This window comes from Hemiscyllium ocellatum (genome assembly GCF_020745735.1).
Source record: "Hemiscyllium ocellatum isolate sHemOce1 chromosome 27 unlocalized genomic scaffold, sHemOce1.pat.X.cur. SUPER_27_unloc_1, whole genome shotgun sequence".
In the NCBI taxonomy this organism is placed as follows: Eukaryota; Metazoa; Chordata; class Chondrichthyes; order Orectolobiformes; family Hemiscylliidae; genus Hemiscyllium; species Hemiscyllium ocellatum.
The window spans coordinates 4792948-4810693 of NW_026867476.1; the positions used below are offsets into that span (position 1 = coordinate 4792948).

At 47.7% G+C, this 17746-nt stretch overlaps 1 protein-coding gene across 1 annotated transcript in view; it reads left to right on the forward strand.

Annotated features, from left to right (window-relative positions):
* The window catches only part of LOC132807083 (zinc finger protein 91-like), a 71137-nt gene that overhangs the window by 12782 nt on the left and 40609 nt on the right, over window positions 1-17746 (forward strand). The window contains exon 2 of the mRNA XM_060821385.1: window positions 4977-7095. Coding sequence (XP_060677368.1) covers window positions 5369-7095 — 1727 coding nt within the window. The 5' untranslated portion in view covers window positions 4977-5368. The remainder of the gene's footprint in view (window positions 1-4976; window positions 7096-17746) is intronic.

Consider the following 17746-nt stretch of genomic DNA (forward strand, 5'->3'; position numbering starts at 1 on the left):
CCTACAGTGCAATGAATTTCCACTTTCCACCAAATCCCAGATGTACTAACTTAGTTGCTTGCTGTCTCACAAATGAAAGATTTCATTGTAACTTCTTCTGGTCCCAGTAAGGGCAAAATATCTTTGAAAGCTGCTCTGCAAGTCCAGTCTTCACAACCACACTTCTGCTTTCGCCAAAGATGAAACAGACCGTTCGGCCCAACTTGTCCATGCCAACCATGTATGCGAAATCAATCTATTCCCATTTGCCAGCGTGTGACCCATGTCCTTCTCAACACTTCCAATTTATGTATGCACCCAGATGCCTTTTAGATGTTGTAATTGCACCAGCCTTCACTTCCCCTGGCAGCTCATTCCATACATGCACCACCCTCTACGTGAAACCGTTGTCCCTCACCTCTAACGTATGCCCTCAGGTTTGGACTCCCTTACCCTGGGGAAAGGCCTTGGGTATTCACCCTATCCATACCCCTTACAAAATGTCGACAAGGTTACCCCTCAGCCTCCATTGCTTCAGGGAAAATTTCCTGGCCTATTCAGCCTCTACCTTTAGTTCAAGCCCTCCAACTCTGGCAACACCCTTGTGAAACTTTGAAAGGGGTTGGAAAGATTTACAAATTCTTTCTTAATCAGGGAGACCAGAACTGACCGCAGTATTCCAAAACTGGCCAAAACAATGATGTCCTAACTCCTATACTCGACGCTCTGACCAATAAAGGAAAGCATACCAATTGCTTTCTTCAGTATTCTATGTACCTGTGACTCCACTTTCAAGAAACTATGAACCTGCACTCAAAGGTCTCTTTATTCTGCAACACTCCCCTTAACCAAACTAGTCCCACCTGCCTATGTTTGGCCCATATTCCTCCAAACCTTTCCCATTCATGTACTTATCCAAATGTCTTATAAACCATAGTACATAGAAGCAGAAATGAGGCCATTCAGCCCATCAGGTCTGCTCATACCATTCAATCGTGACCAAAATGTTTCTCAACCCTATTCTCCCACTTTCAGCAAAATGAAAATGGAGGGAGAGAGTTTGGGATGGAGATTTTTAACTTCTAGGGAATAAGAGAGGAAGGAGAGTTCACTATAAATTAAAATTGATTGGAGCAGTGGCAGATGCAGTTTAATTTAGAGAAATATCAGGTTTGCATTTTGGTCAAGCAATCCAGGCAGGACTGGCACAGTTCAGGGGGATGTTGAGATGAACTCAGCCTTGAATATATTCAATGACCCCCAAACTGCAAGGAGACATCCCCACTTCTGAACTCAATTCCTCTTGCTGATATACCACTTGCCTAGCTTATTGCTTGCTGCACCTGTCTGATGACTGGTGTTAACTAGTGTAGAATGACACTGAGGCCCCTTTGTACATCCATGCATCATTCCTGATGAAGGGCTCGGGCCCGAAACGTTGACTCTCCTGCACCATGGATGCTGCTTGACCTGCTGTGCTTTTCCAGCACCACACTTTTTGACTCTGATCTCTAGCATCTGCAGTTCTCACTTTTTCCACATCCAAATACATCTCCATTTCTGCTTTCTGGTTTTTGTTTCCAAGCAAAGGCTAGAACTTCACATTGTGGTACTGCATTTGCCATGTGTTTGCAAATTTTAGTCTTCTCTACATCGGGGAGACAGAGCATAAACTTGGGGAATGGTTCGCTCAGGTCCGCAGAGGCTGACCGGACCTCCCAGTCACCATCCATTTTAATTCCCCTTCCCACTTCCAATCTGACATGATCATATTTGGCCTCCCCCATTGCCACAATGAACCAAACCGCAAATTGGAGGAACAAAACCTCATCCACCACCTGCGCAGCCTACAGCTCAGCGATCTCAACATTGAGTTCTCCAATTTCAAATAGTCTCCCTTCCCATCCCCCAAATCCCTTCCCAGTCCCTCCACACTCCCTTCCACCAACCCTCGTGATGAAGGGCTTATGCCCGAAATGTCAATTCTCCTGCTGCTCGGATGCTGCCTGACCTGCTGTGATTTTCCAGCACTACACTCTCGGCACTAATTTAGGATATCTGGTCAGCATGGATATGTTGGACCAAAGGATCTGTTTCCGAGCTGTAGATTTTTCCAAATAACAAACTATATCCATGTACACCACATGCTTTACTAACCATTCTCAACAGGTCCTGCCTCTTCATTGACGAAGGGGCATAGACAGGCTGGTGCATAATCTCCTTCACTAGTATTTACACACTACCCTAAGCAATTGCACAAGTAACTGCAAGAGTAAACAGCACAGGGATTTAAAAAAAAGCACAAGGATTAATAAAACAGTGAGGGTAAACAGCCCAAGGATTAAGAAAAAAGTGAGGGTAAAAAGCACAATGATTAAAAACAGCAGTGAAGGTAAAAAGCACAAGTGCCAGTAAAAGCAGATGGAAAGTCAGTGTAAAATGTCAATATGCCAGGACAGGCCATACATTCCTTTCCCTCCATCTCTCAAACTGCCACACCTTTCACGTCCCAGGCCAATACGGTCCAAATGGGTGTCTGCCCTGGCCGCATGGTATTTTGTATGTTTCAATTAGATCTCCCTGAGTGTGGGCCTATTAATCAGCATGAACCAGACCGTTCAGAATGAGGTACAGCCGGAATTAGGTTCAGCAAAGTGAGAATGGAGGGAGAATGTGTGGGATGGAGAGTTTCCGTTTTGAGGGAATAAGGGAGGGAAGAGAGTTCACTGTAAATTAGAATTGATTGGTGGGCCGATGGGCCGAGGAGTGGTAGATGGAGTTTAATTTAGAGAAATTAAGTGTTGCATTTTGGTCAAGTAATCCAGGCAGGACTGACACAGTTAAGGGGAGTATTGCAGAACAAAGAGACCTTGGAGTGCAGGTTCATAGTTACTTGAAAATGGATTCACAGTTAGGCAGGAATGTGAAGGAGGCATTTGGTATGCTGGTCTTTATAGGTCAGGGCATTGAGTGTAGGAGTTGGGAGGTTCTGTTGTAGCTGTGCAGGGCATTGGGTCGGCCACTTTTGGTTTACTGTGTTCAGTTCTGGTCTCCCTGCTATTGGAAACCTGTGTGAAACTTTGAAAGATTTACAAGGCTGTTGCCAGATTTGGAGAGTTTGAGCTATAGGGAGAGGCTGAACTGGCTGGGGATATTTACCCTGGAGTCTAGATTAGTGTGGTGCTGGAAAAGTACAACAGTTCAGGCAGCATCCAGTACTGCTACTTGGATGCTGCCTGAACTGCTGTGCTTTTCCAGCACCACTCTAATCTAGACTCTGGTTTCCAGCATCTGCAGTCATTTTTTTTTACCATATTTACCCTGGATCCTCAGAAGCTGAGGGGTGATCTTATAGATATTTGTAAGGGCCGTGAATAGGGTGAATACCCAAAGACTTTTCCCCAGGGTAGGGGAGTCCAAAACTGGGGGCATACGTTTGAGATGAAAGGGGAATGATTTAAAAGGGACCTGAGAGGCAACCTTTGCAACATCCTCTGTGTGAATGTATGGAATGAACTGCCAGAAGAAGTGGTGGAGACTGGTCCAATTACAATACTTAAAAGGCATCTGGATGTCGGTCTGTTCTTAGCTCTGCTGGATTTCTGCTGAAGCTTTGACCCCGCCCCCCCCAACTTTTACACCTACTGGAACAATAAAACATTGTCAATCAAGCCCTAACCTACAATCTCCCAGCCTGTCAACCATCCAGACATAAAGTATAGTCATAACAGGGAATCAAACAAGAAAAGTAAACCAAATTCGAAATGAATAGGTGCTCATGCTTAGTGTTTGTTCATTTGGAAGTAAACCAGAAATAGGGCTCTCCCAGGATTCGTATGGTGCCCTACTTGAGGAATTTTGTCTCCCTCACATCTAACTATTAAAACCAGCTATGATTTACAACAATATTGACACCAACAGAAATAAGGCATGTTATCAAATAGACATTGAAATATACAGCACAAAAATAGACTTTTTTTCTCTTTCTCATGCACATACACACGTATATGTCTATGTGGGTGAATTTGAATTTGCAAAATGATATTTGTACATACATTCTTTTTTGCTCAAAAAATGCACAATCTGCAGGCAGTCAATCTGTAATATTTTGTAAATTCCACTTTGGAAATAGAACCAGTCTGACTCAAGATTGGGACACAGAGACTCTGACCTCACACCTTTAATACATTGTCTGAGCTGAGATGTCATATTTTGCTATAAAACTTTAAGTTATTTCAAGAAGGTGACCTACGATAATTTCTGGGGTTTACATAGTAATAATAGCTGCAACCCATTCTAAAAGATGAAAGACTTAATAATCCAGGTTTGTTCAATATATCATTTCAGTGGCAGAACACTATAATGTTTTTCTATAAATTCTGTGTCTTATAATCTTATTCTCCACAACCACTTGATGAAGGATCAGTGCTCCAAAAGTGACTGCATCCAAAAACTGTTGAACTATAACTCGGTAGTTTTTAACTGTCCAGGTTAGGATGGATTGACCGTGCTAAATTACATGGTGCCCAGGGATGTGCAGATTAGGTGCATTAATCAGGAGGTAAATGTTGAACAGTGAGGGTAGCGGAATGGGTGTGAAGTCGGTGTGGAGTTTTTGGGCCAAGTGGCTGCTTCCACTGTGGAGATTCTCTGAAGGGAAGGGATTGTCAAAAACTCATTGTTTTTTTTTGCTTCCCAAAATCAGACCTGCTCACCTCTCAGCAGTAGCCCAATGTTGTGGAAAATATTAACCTTCAGGTGGAGGTATCCAAAATTCAGAGATGTCAGTTTTTGCTTTTCTGCCCTTGTAAGATCCTGAATCAGCATCTTCAGGAGAATTAGTTTGAGTGAAGTAAGAACAGAACGGGAGAGAGAGTGGGATGGTGCTTTCAATTTTGTGGAATAACAAAGGAAAAGAATATTCCGCAGGAGGTAGAATTGCTTGTTCAGAATTTCTACCCTGTACTGACCGTGATTTTTGTAATATCTTTTTACAGAGTATTTGAAGATCTGAAGACAGGAGTTTCAAAATCAACAGATGAACAGCTTATGCTTGAAACGTAGACTCTTCTGATCCTCAGATGCTGCCTGACCTGCTGTGCTTTGCCAGCACTGCACTTTTCGACTCTGACTCTCCAGCGCCTGCAGTCCTCACTTTAACGTCAATGTCTGACACTCACTCAATCCATTGGGACTGCAACAGTTTTCAACTATGATTCTGTGAGAAGGAGCAAAGCTTTGTGGTTCCAGTTTGAGTACGTTTTTAGCATCAGTGGGACTGGATGAGAGACCCTACCGTTGCAGCCTGAATCAGTTATACAGCCTGGAAAGAGGAACTCACGGTGGGGAGAGGCTCCACACGTATTTCTGTGCAGCTGAAGCTTCGGCCATGGAGAAACCAGAGGAATCTCGCCCTGTGGAGAAACCGTGGGAGTGTAGCGACTGCGGGAAAGGCTTCCGTTTCCCATCGGCCCTTGAGACTCATAGGCGCAGTCACACGGGGGAGAGGCCCTTCAGTTGCCCTGAGTGCGGGAAGGCTTTCAGCGATTCCTCTGCCCTGCTGAAGCACCAGCGGGTCCACACAGGGGAGAGGCCCTTCAGCTGCCCCGTGTGTGGGAAGGCCTTCAGCAATTCCTCTGCCCTGCTGAAGCACCAGCGGATCCACACAGGGGAGAGGCCCTTCAGCTGCCCCGAGTGCGGGAAAGCCTTCAGTGACTCCTTCCACCTGATGAGGCATCGGCAGGTCCACATGAGGGAGAGGCCCTTCAGCTGCCCCGAGTGCGGGAAGGCCTTCAGCAATTCCTCTGCCCTGCTGAAGCACCAGCGGATCCACACGGGGGAGAGGCCCTTCAGCTGCCCCGAGTGCGGGAAGGCCTTCAGCAATTCCTCTGCCTTGCTGAAGCACCAGCGGGTCCACACAGGGGAGAGGCCCTTCAACTGCCCCGAGTGTGGGAAAGCCTTCAACGATTCCTCCAATCTGCTGACCCACCGGCGGGTCCACACGGGGGAGAGGCCATTCCCCTGCACAGAGTGCGGGAAGGCCTTCAGGTATTCTTCTCAGCTGCTGACTCACCAGCGGGTCCACACGGGGGAAAGGCCCTTCAGCTGCCCCGAGTGTGGGAAAGCCTTCAACGATTCCTCCAACCTGCTGACCCACCGGCAGATCCACACGAGGGAGAGGCCATTCCCCTGCCCCGAGTGTGGGAAGGCCTTCAGCAATTCCTCTGCCCTGCTGAGGCACCGGCTTGTCCACACGGGGGAGAAGCCCTTCAAATGCCCCGAGTGCGGGAAGGCCTTCAACGATTCCTTCAACCTGCTGTCCCACCGGCGGGTCCACACAGGGGAGAGGCCGTTCCCCTGCGCAGAGTGCGGAAAGGCCTTCAGGTATTCTTCTCACCTGCTGACCCACTTGCGGGTCCACACGGGGGAAAGGCCATTCAGCTGCCCCAAGTGCGGGAAGGCCTTCAGGAATTCCTCCAACCTTCTGACCCACTTGCAGGTCCACACGGGGGAGAGGCCATTCCCCTGCCCCGAGTGTGGAAAGGCCTTCAGCAATTCCTCTACCCTGCTAAGGCATCAGCGCGTCCACACGGGGGAGAAGCCATTCCCCTGCTCCACGTGTGAGAAGGCCTTTAGCAGTTCCTCTGCACTGCTGAGGCACCAGCGGGTTCACACAGGGGAGAGGCCATTCCCCTGCCCTGAGTGTGGGAAGACCTTCAGCAATTCCTCTGACCTGTTGAGGCACCGGCGGGTCCACACGGGGGAGAGGCCCTACAACTGCCTCGAGTGTGGGAAGGCCTTTACCCAGGCCTCTGCCCTGCTGAGCCACCAGCGGATCCACACGGGGGACAAGCCCTTCAGCTGCCCTGAGTGCGGGAAGGCCTTTACCCAGTCCTCCCACCTGCTGACCCACCGGCGGGTCCACATGGGTGAAGAGGCCAATCCCCTGCCCAGAGTGCAGGAAAGCCTTCAAAGATTCCTTCAACCTGCTGACCAATCGGCAGGTCCACACGGGGGAGAGGCCATTCCCCTGGGTGGAGTGCGGGAAAGCCTTCATGTATTCTCCTCATCTGCTGACCCACAGGTGCGTGCACACGAGGGAAAGGCCCTTCAGCTGCCCTGAGTACGGGAAGGCCTTCAGGAATTCCTCCAACCTGCTGACCCACTCGCAGGTCCACACGGGGGAAGAGACCATTCCCTTGCCCCAAGTGGGGGGGAAGGCCTTCAGCAATTCCTCTACCCTGCTGAGGCATTAGCGCGTCCACACAGGTGGGAGGCCATTCCCCTGCCCCGAGTATGGGAAGGCCTTCAGCAATTCCTCCGACCTGCTGAGGCACCGGTAGGTCCCCACGGGGGAGAGGCCCTTCAGCTGCCGCGAGTGCAGGAAGGCCTTTACCCAGACCTCCACCCTACTGAGCCACTGGTGGATCCACACGGGGAACAAGCCCTTCAGCTGCCCTGAGTGCTGGAAGGCCTTTACCCCGCCTGCTGACCCACCAGCGGGTCCACACGGGGGAAGAGGTCAATCCCTGCTCCTCGTACCTGGGGAGCCACCAGCGAGTTCACGTGCCATTTCAGGGGGATTGAAGGAATGACAGCCGAGTGCCATTATCGACTGGACTATCAACCCAGTTCTGGGGATTCCGGTTTCGATTCTCACCACAACAAATGCTGGAATTGGAATTTGGTCCGAAATCTGGAGTTCAGAATCTAACAATCAAACCATTTTCGGTGGGGTGGGACTGGAAGAAAACCCCCATCTAATTCACTCAGTTTCTTTGTAGGGAAGGAAACTCGTTGTGGGAGAGGATTCATTCAGTCGTCCCAGCTGCATCCTTTACCCGGTCTGGCCTATACGTAACTCCAGACACACAGCAGTGTGATCGACCCTACGTTGCCCATCCAACTAACTTGGATACAGGATATGGGTTGAAATTGCTGAGTGAGGCAATACTTCCTCTGGGTTAAGGCTGTACCAAGGATCCAATTACAAAGGACAACTTGGTGGTGACCAATAATGAAGAAAGTGAGGGGTTGGAGGGGGTGTGTGCACTTTGACCTCGAGTTGTTTTTTTAAAAAATTGCTACTTTTTCTACACCTTTCTGCTGGGAGCTTCTGAAGCTGTAACAAATTTGGGTCGCAATAAAGAGTACCTGAACTTCCCGCCAAGCTCAGACTCTCATTGAGAGCTTTGAACTGCAACAGGTTTTTGTTTTAAAACTGCTCATTTCTTACAGGCGAAAGTGAGAACTGCAGATGCTGGAGATTAGAGTGCTGCTGGCAAAGCACAGCAGGTCAGGCAGCATCTGAGGAACAGGAAAATCGACATTTCGGGCAATGTTGATGTTCCTGCTCCTTGGAAGCTGCCTGACCTGCTGTGCTCATTTCTTACAGCCTCCTGTACTATGTTTCTAATGTTGTGTATCGGTTGTAGCAGTGAATGAGTAGCCAATATTGTTAGAAATTGTAAATTTTTCAGGAGTGCAGCTACAATTCATGTCATCGGATTTGTACAGTTTCCTGGCAGCACTGGGCTGTGTCCATTGGAAACGATGTGCTGGTGTTGGACTGGGGTGGATAAAGTTAAAACTCACACACCAGGTTATAGTCCAACAGGTTATTTGGAAGTTCTAATTCCTGAATGCTGCTCCTTCATCAGGTAGCTGTGGAGCAGGATCATAAGATGCAGAGTTTATAGCAAAAGCTCACAGTGTCATGCAACTGATAGGATATATTGAACAAACCTAGATTGCGAATTAGTCTTTCATCTTTTACCATGGATTGCAGGTTTCAGGTCATTAATATTTAAACCCCAGAACTTGTGCATGCATGCTAACGAAGTGTGTGTTTGATGGAGTATAAGCCTGTGAGATGGTGAGAGTGTGTCTGACAGAGCGGCAGATGAAGCAAGGGGTTGCATTTTGCTGAAACAATGAAGGGCAGTTAATGGTAGAACAGAGAGACGTGGGGGGGTCAAGTACATAACCTGATGTTGTGTGATTTTTAACTTTATCGTCCAACTAGTTTATTTGGAAACTTGAGCATTCAGAGCGTTGCTTCTTCATTGGGAGTTTGTGGAGCAGGATCGTAAGACACAACCACCTGATGAAGGAGCAGTGCTCCAAAAGTTAGTGCTAGCAAATGAGCCTGTTGGAGTGTCACCTGGTGTTGTATGAATTTTAACTTGGTACGCCCCAGTCCAACACAGGCATCTCCAAATCAGGTACATAATTGTTTGAAAGTTGCATCAAAGGTAGACAAGGTGATGAAGGAGGCGTTTAGTACAACTGCCTTCATTGTTCACGCTGTTCAGTACAGGAGTTGGGAGATCATGTTGAGGTTGTACAGGATATAGTCACTCAAACAAGGACAGACCCCCCCCCCCCCACCCCCCCCCCCCCCCCCGTGCTCACCTTCCACCCTACAATCTTTGCATAAACCACATCAGCCGAAGACACGTCCGTCAACTCCAAACGGACCCCACCACCAGGGATATATTTCCATCCCCACCCATTTCTGCTTTCCGCAAAGACCGTGCCCTCCATGACTACCTGGTCAGGTCCAAGCCCCCCACCAACCCACCCTCCCTTCCTGGCAGCCTCCCCTGCTACCGCAGGAATTGCAAAACCTGCACCCACACCTCTTCCCTCACCTCCATCCAAGGCCTCAAAGGAGCCTTCCATATCCAAAGTTTTACCGACACATCCACCAATATCATTTATTGTGTAGTTGCTCCCAATGCATCTCCGGGACACAAATCAACTCCCCCTCCCATGTGCAGGTCCTGGGCCTCTTCTACCGCCGCACCCTCACCACCTGACACCTAGAGGAAGAACACCTCATCTTCCGCTGAGGAACACTTCAACCCCATGGCATCAATGTGGATTTCACCAGTTTCCTCATTTTCCCTTTCCCCACCTCACCCGAGCACCAACATTCCAGCTCAGTACCGCCTTCGTGAATTGTCCTACCTGCCTATCTTCCTTTCCACCTATCCACTCCACCCTCCTCTCTGACCTATCACCTCCTTCTCCCCCCCCCCCCCCCCCCCCCCCCATTCACTTATTGTACTCTATGCTACTTTCTCTCCACCCCAACCTCATACCTCATTTATCTCTCCACTCTGCAGGCACCCTGTGTCTATGCCTGATGAAGGGTTTTTGCCCAAAACGTTGATTTTCCTGCTCCTCGGATGCTGTCTGACCTGCTGTGCTTTTCGAGCACTACTCTAATCTAGACTCTGGCTTCCAGCATCTGCACTCCTTGTTTTTACCTTGTACAGGATATTGGTGAGGCCACTTTTAGAGCACTGAGTACACTTCTGGTCACCCTATTGACGACCACACGTTGACAGGTAGCTTTATTTCAAATTATAAAATCATAGGGCGTGTAGGAAAGGTAAATATCACAGGGGGGGAAAGTTGTGGATCTTCCCTTTTTTTACTTCTCTTGGCATTTAGATACTTAGATTCTGTCAGGAATGGCAACATCGACAGAGACTCGCCGGTGTCAGGAATAAATTGCACATGCTCCTCGCTATACGACTTAGAGTCAGAGATGTGCAGCATGGAAGCAGACCCTTCGGTCCAACCTGTCCATGCTGACACTGGAAGGTGACTGGTCCTCCTGCCAATCAGAGTGGTTCATGTATGGAATGAATGTCCAGAGGAAGTAGTGGATGCACGTACAGATGCAATGTTTAAAAGACATTTGGATAAGTACATGAATAGGCAAGGTGCGGAGGGATATGGGCCAAATACTGGCAAGTGGCACTAGTTTCGTTTGAAAACAGCATGGAATAGTTGGACTGAAGGGTCCGTTTCTGTGCTGTCTGACTGTAACTGTTCTGTCGTGGTCTTAAAACCATTTTCTTGCCTTCCACTTTAAATGTGGTTACTGTACCTGCATCTAACACATAAACCGCTCCAAAAAAAAACAAAAATCCACACTTGGTTGTTCAAAAATCAGACAAACCCAGCATTGAATATATTCAATGACCCCCCCAAATGCAGGAAGACCTCCCCATTTCTAATCCCAGTTCCTCTTGTAAATCTACCACTTGCCTTGCTGATTGCTTGCTGCACCTGTCTGACAACTGGCAGTGACTGGTGTAGAAGGACGCTGAGGCCCCTTTGTACATCCATGCATCATTCCTGATGAAAGGCTCGTGCCCAAAATGTCAACTCTCCTGTTACTCAGATGCTGCTTGTCCTGCTGTGCTTTTCCAGCCCCACACTTTTAGACTCTGATTCCAGCATCTGCAGGTCTCACTTTCTGCACATTGGACGCTGAGGGTTAACCTTACTGAGTTTTGTAAGGGGCATGGAGCGTGAATACCCAAGGTCTTTTCCCCAGGGTAGGAGGGTTGAGAACTAAAGTAGCATAGCTTTTAGGTCAGTGGGGAAAGGGACTTGAGGAGCAACCTTCTCCAGTCCACAAAGGGTGGTGCATGTATGGAATTGCCAGAGGAAGTGGTGGAGGCTGGAACAAGTACAACATTTAAAAGGCATCTGGATGGGTACATGAACAGGAAGAGTTTAGAGGGATATCGGCCACATGTTGGCAAATGAGACAAGATTAATTTAGAATATCTGGTCAGCATGGACGAATTGAGCCAAAGGCTCTGTTTCCATGCTGTGATACTGGAAACTGTCTTCAGTGAATGCAGAAGTGTGGTTGTGAAGACTGGACTTTCAGAGCAGCTTTCCAAGATGTTTTGCCCTTACTGGGAGCAAAAGTAGTTAATGAAATTTTTTGTTTGTGACACAGCAACTGAATGAGGGAGTACATCTGGGAGTTTGGTGAAAAGTGTGAATTCATTGCACTGTAGGGATGAAGCCCTACCCTATCCAGTCATTTCTGCTGGTGGATGAGACCAGGCCTCAAGTTTAGGGAGAGTAGATTTAGGACAGAGATGAGGAGGAACTGCTTTTCCCAGACAGTAGTCAATCTATGGAATTCTCTGTCCAAGGAAGAGAGGCAGTTTCATGAAGTATATTCAAGACACAGTTGGATGAGTTTTTCATGGTCAGGGAATTAAGGGTAGTTGGGACAATGCAGGGAGGGTGAATATATCAGCCATGATCATAAGGAGTGGTGGAGCAGGCTGGACGGGCCAAATGGCCGACTCCTACTTTTACTATGAAACTATAATCCTGCATCTCCCATGACTAACCCACCTAACCTGCACATCCCTAGACATTATGGGCAATTTAGCATAGCCAATCAAAATCAGCTAACAATCTCTATTCAACGCACTCTTCCCTCCATTCTCACTTTGCTGAACTTAATCCCTACTGTACCTCATCCTGAAGGGTCTGGTTCAGGCTCATTAACAGGCCCACACTCAGGGGGGATCTAATTGAAACATACAGAATACTGAATGGCCTGGACAGAGTGGATGCTGGGAAGATGTTTCCATTGAGAGGAGATACTAGGGCCGGAGGGCACTGCCTTAGAGAAAGGGAAGACCTTTCAGAATGGAGGTAAGGAGAAACTTCTTCAGCCAGAGAGTGGTGAATTCATTGCCACAGAAGGCTGTGGAGGCCAGGTCACTGAGGATATTTAAGATTGAAATAGAGACATTCTTGAGGATCAAGGGTTATAGGGAGAAAGTGGAAGAATGGGGTTGAGAACTCATCAGCTGATGGGGTGAATGGCCTAACTTCTGCTCCTATGTCTTAAAGTCTGTTGATGTCCTAGAAGAGAATTGGGAGCAGGAGTAGACCTTTCTACTAGCAGGTCTTTCTAGCCTGGACCAGCATTGAACAGATCATAACTGGATATGAATCTACCCCCATTTAGATGGATAGGCTGAGACTGTTTCACTGGAAGAAAGTAAGGGCTGGAGATGCTGGCGATCAGAGTCAAGAGTGTGGTGCTGGAAAAGTATAGCAGATCAGGGAGCATCTGAGGAGCAGGAGTTTAAACGTTTTGGGGATAAGCCCTTCATCAGGAATCTTTTCGGAGGATGTAGAAATGCAGAAGTCCATTGCAGGTCTGGGCAAGTGAGCTCTGAGCTGCAGCAGGACTGACTGCAGATAGGGTAGATGGCAGCGCATGGCTGATCGCGTGGAACGTAGGATCTGGAAAGAGAGTCATTGTTGAAGGTTTCAGATTTGTAGTGTTACTGGGTGTCCTGTTCAGGTCCAAACTGGGCTGGTTTGAATGTGATCCAGAGTCCATGTGGGATCAGATGGTTCTGTAGGCAAACATTGAGGAAGGAGATGTGGCTGTGGTAGCAAATCTGCTTGAGGATGGAGCTAAAGTGCTTCAGGGCAGAGGAGAGGACTTGAGGAGGTACAGTGAGAGGGGGACTCACTGATCTTTGTAGACAGAGGAGGAGAACTTCTTCCAGGTAGGTATCCTTGGAAGAGGCTTCATAGTAAGTTCGAAATCAATTCAGAAAGGACTGCAGATGCTGGAGATAACAGTGCTGGAAAAGCACAGCAGGTCAGGCAGCAACTGAGGAGCAGGAGAATCTTTTGATTCCTGATAGAGGGCTTATGCCCGAAATGACTATTCTGCTGCTCCTCAGATACTGCCTGACCTGCTGTGCTTCTCCAGCATGACACTGTCGACACTATTTTAGGATATCTGGTCAGCATGAACAGGTTGTACAACTCTTATGACTCTAAATAATAAAAAGTACACTTTGACAAATAACAAACTATATCCATGTTAACAAGGCTTAGTACACCACATGCTTTACTAACCATTCTCAACAGGTCCTGCCCTTTCAATTACTGGGTAACATATACATGCTGGTGCATAGTCTCCTTCACTAGTATTTACACTACGATAAGCAATTGCACAAGTAACAGCAAAGGGAAAAAGCACAAGGATTAACAAAAACAGTGAGAGGGTAAAAAGCATAAGCAGGAAAAGCAGATGGAAAGTAAAATGTGAGGAATAAGAGAATGGTCAAAGAAAGAGTAAGGGCCGATCAGGGATAGCATAGAGAATTTGTGTATGGAGTCTGAGGAGGTAGGGGAAGCCCTAAATGAGTTTTTTGCTTGTGTCTTTACGAAAGAAACAAACTTTGTAGTGAATGAAACCTTTGAAGAGCAGGTTAGATTAGATTACTTACAATGTGGAAACAGGCCCTTCGGCCCAACAAGTCCATACCGACCTGCCGAAGCACAACCCATCCATTCCCCTACATTTACCCCTTACCTAACACTATGGGCAATTTAGCTTGGCCAATTCACCTGACCTGCATATCTTTGGACTGTGGGAGGAAACCGGAGCACCCGGAGGAAACCCACGCAGACAAAGGGAGAACGTGCAAACTCCACACAGTCAGTCGCCTGAGTCAGGAATTGAACCCGGGTCTCTGGCGCTGTGAGGCAGCAGTGCTAACCACTGTGCCACCCATTTCAGGTGTGCATGCTGAAATGGATAGAGATAGAGGAAGCTGATGTGCTGAAAATTTTGTCAAACATTAAGATTGACAAGTCGCCAGGCCCGGACCAGATTTGTCCTCGGCTGTTTTGGGAAATGGGAAATGTAATTGTTTTGCCACTTGCGAAGATCTTTGCATCCTCGCTCTCCACTGGCGTCGTACCTGAGGACTGGAGAGAGGCAAATGTAATTCCTCTCTTCAAGAAAGGAAATAGGGAAATCCCCGTCAATTACAGACCAATAAGTCTCACGTCTGTCGTAAGGTGTTAGAAATGATTCTGAGGGATAGGATTTATAACCATCTGGAAGAGCATGGCTTGATTAAGTGTAGTCAACACGGCTTTGCGAGGGGCAGGTCATGCCACACAAACCTTATCAAGTTCTTTGAAGATGTGACTAGAAAAGTTGATAAGGGTTGAGCTGTGGATGTGGTGTATATGGACTTCAGCAAGGCATTTGATAAGGTTCCCCATGGTAGGCTCATTCATAAGATCAGGAGGAATGGGATTCAGGGGAACATAGCTGTCTGGATACAGAATTGGCTGGCCAACAGAAGACAGCTGGTAGTAGAAGGAAAATATTCTGCCTGGAAGTCTGTGGTGAGTGGTGTTCCACAGGGCTCTGTCCTTGGGTTTCTATTGTTTGTAATTTTTATTAATGATTTGGATGAGGGGATTGAAGGATGGGTCAGCAAGTTTGCAGATGACACAAAGGTTGGAGGTGTCACTGACAGTATAGAGGGCTGTTGTAGGCTGCAGCGAGATATTGACAGGATGCAGAGATGGGCTGAGAGGTGGCAGATGGAGTTCAACCTGGATAAATGCGAGGTGATGCATTTTGGAAGGTCGAATTTGAAAGATGAGTACAGGATTAAGGATAGGATTCTTGGCATTGAGGAGGAACAGAGGAATGTTGGTGTGCAGGTACATAGATCTCTTAAAATGGCCACCCAAGTGGACAGGGTTGTTAAGAAAGCATATGGTGTTTTGGCTTTCATTAACAGGGGTATTGAGTTTAAGAGTCGTGAGATCTTGTCGCAGCTCTATAAAACTTTGGTTAGACCGCATTTGGAATACTGCGTCCACTTCTGGTCGCCCTATTATAAGAAAGATGTGGATGCTTTGGAGAGGGTTCAGAGGAAGTTTACCAGGATGCTGCCTGGATTGGAGGGCTTATCTTACGAGGAGAGGTTGACTGAGCTCAGCCTTTTTTCATTGTAGAAGAGGGGATCTAATTGAGGTATACAAGATAATGAGAGGCATAGATAGAGTCGATAGCCAGAGACTATTTCCCAGGGCAGAATTGACTAACACGAGGGGTCATAGTTTTAAGCTGGTTGGAGGAGAGTATAGAGTGGATGTCAGAGGCGGGTTCTTTACACAGAGAGTTGTGAGAGCATGGAATGCGTTGCCTGCAGCAGTTGTGGAGGCAGGGTCATTGGGGACATTTAAGAGACTCCTGGATATGCATATGGTCACAGAAATTTAAGGGTGCTTACATGAACATCAGTGGTCAGCACAACATCGTGGGCTGAAAGGCCTGTTCCGTGCTGTACTGTTCTATGTCACTATGACAGGACAGGCCCCACATTCCTTCCCCTCCGTCCCCCCCACAACCTGCCTCACCTTTCACCTCCCGGGCCCAGTACCTTCCAGGTGGCCCCATAGTTGACACAGGGGCCGCCCCACGACCAGTAGAACTCCACCACCCAGGCGGCCGACCAGTTCCCAAACAGGCCCTTAACCCCATCCGCCTCCAGAATGGTCACCGGCTCCTGCCTGCTGTACAGCCGGCCGGTGTGGCCGTGACACAGCAGCTGCACCAGGAAGGCGGCGGTGACCAGTGACGGGGGTCTGCCCCGGGCCGCACGGCGCCATTTTCCTAACGGCCGCCGCTTCCCCGCTCGAGCGACTTCTCCTCCCAACCGCCTTCACCCCCGCGTGACGTCTGCACGGGGGGATGGGCGGGGCCGGGGGAGCCTCACCGTCACCAAGCAACAGCCACCTCGCGCTACAACTGCTCATTCACAAAAACAAACTCTCCTGTCTCGCTCTGCAGCTGCAGGGGGGACACTGCCACGTTTCGAGGAGCCCTGTCTACATTGGGAAAGCTCACGGCTCCATTTAAACAGATATTCCGACATCTAACGACATTTCATCATATCTAAAGGGGGGAAAATCTGCATTTTAAAGGGTCATGGACATTTTAATGGGCTTTTTCTGCAAATAAAGAGATTTAAATGGACAAGATTATATTTCAAAGGGATGTGGGCACATTCAATCTTAATATGTAAAGTGATGCAGTCATACCTATATGAATCTAGTTAAAAATCACACAACACCAGGTTATAGTCCAACAGGCTTAATTGGAAGCACACTAGCTTTCGGAGCGACGCTCCTTCATCAGGTGATTGTGGAGGATACAATTCTAAAGCACAGAATTTATAGCAAAAATTTACAGTGTGATGTAACTGAAATTATACAATGAAAAATACCTTGATTGTCTGTTGAGTCTTTCATCTGTTCGATTACCATGTGTAAATCACAAAACCTTTTTTTAAAAGTTGCATTTTCAGGTTAGCTGTAACAATTGATGTTAGCTAGACAATATGTTGAAGGTATTAGCTCCCTGTGTTCTCTGTCTATGCCACGATGTTTAAATTGATTCTAATCTAAAAAGTGAGATAAGAGTTTTACATGAATTCATGCAGTTTTTGAGCAAAGTACAATGTAACTCTAAGTACAAATTCAACCCACAAAATATATGTGTGCATGTGGATCTTTGTGTCTGTCTGAGTTGGGGGTTGTGAGTGTGGCAATGTATATATGTGTGTAGTGAGTGTAGAGTGTCTTAAGTCTGTGAGGGGGTATATGTATGAGTGTGGGAATGTGTGCGCGTGTCTGGGGTGGGGGTTGTGAGTGTCTGTGAGAGAGAGAGTGTCTATGTGTGTGCATGACTGTAGAGTGGTCTAAGTCTCTGAGAGGGTGTCTGTGTGTGTGTGTGTGTATGTATGTATATATATAGTGCAATGGTGGTCACCTGTAATGTGACATAAACCCAAGGTCCCGGTTGAGGCCCTCCGTATAGGTACCGAACTTAGCCATCAGCCTCTCTCAGCCACTTTTCGCTGCTGCCTGTCCCGAAGTCCACCTTGGAGGATGGTCACCCAAAGTTGAATGTCCTGGACCACTGAAGTGTTCCCCAATTGAGAGGAAACACTCTTGTCTGTTGACTGTCATAGCCTTTGCATGGTCTCCCCAATGTACCATGCTTCAGGGCATCCTTGTCTGCAATGTATAAGATAGACAACGTTGGCTGAGTCACATGAGTACTGCCATGTACAAGGTGAGAGGTATCCCCACA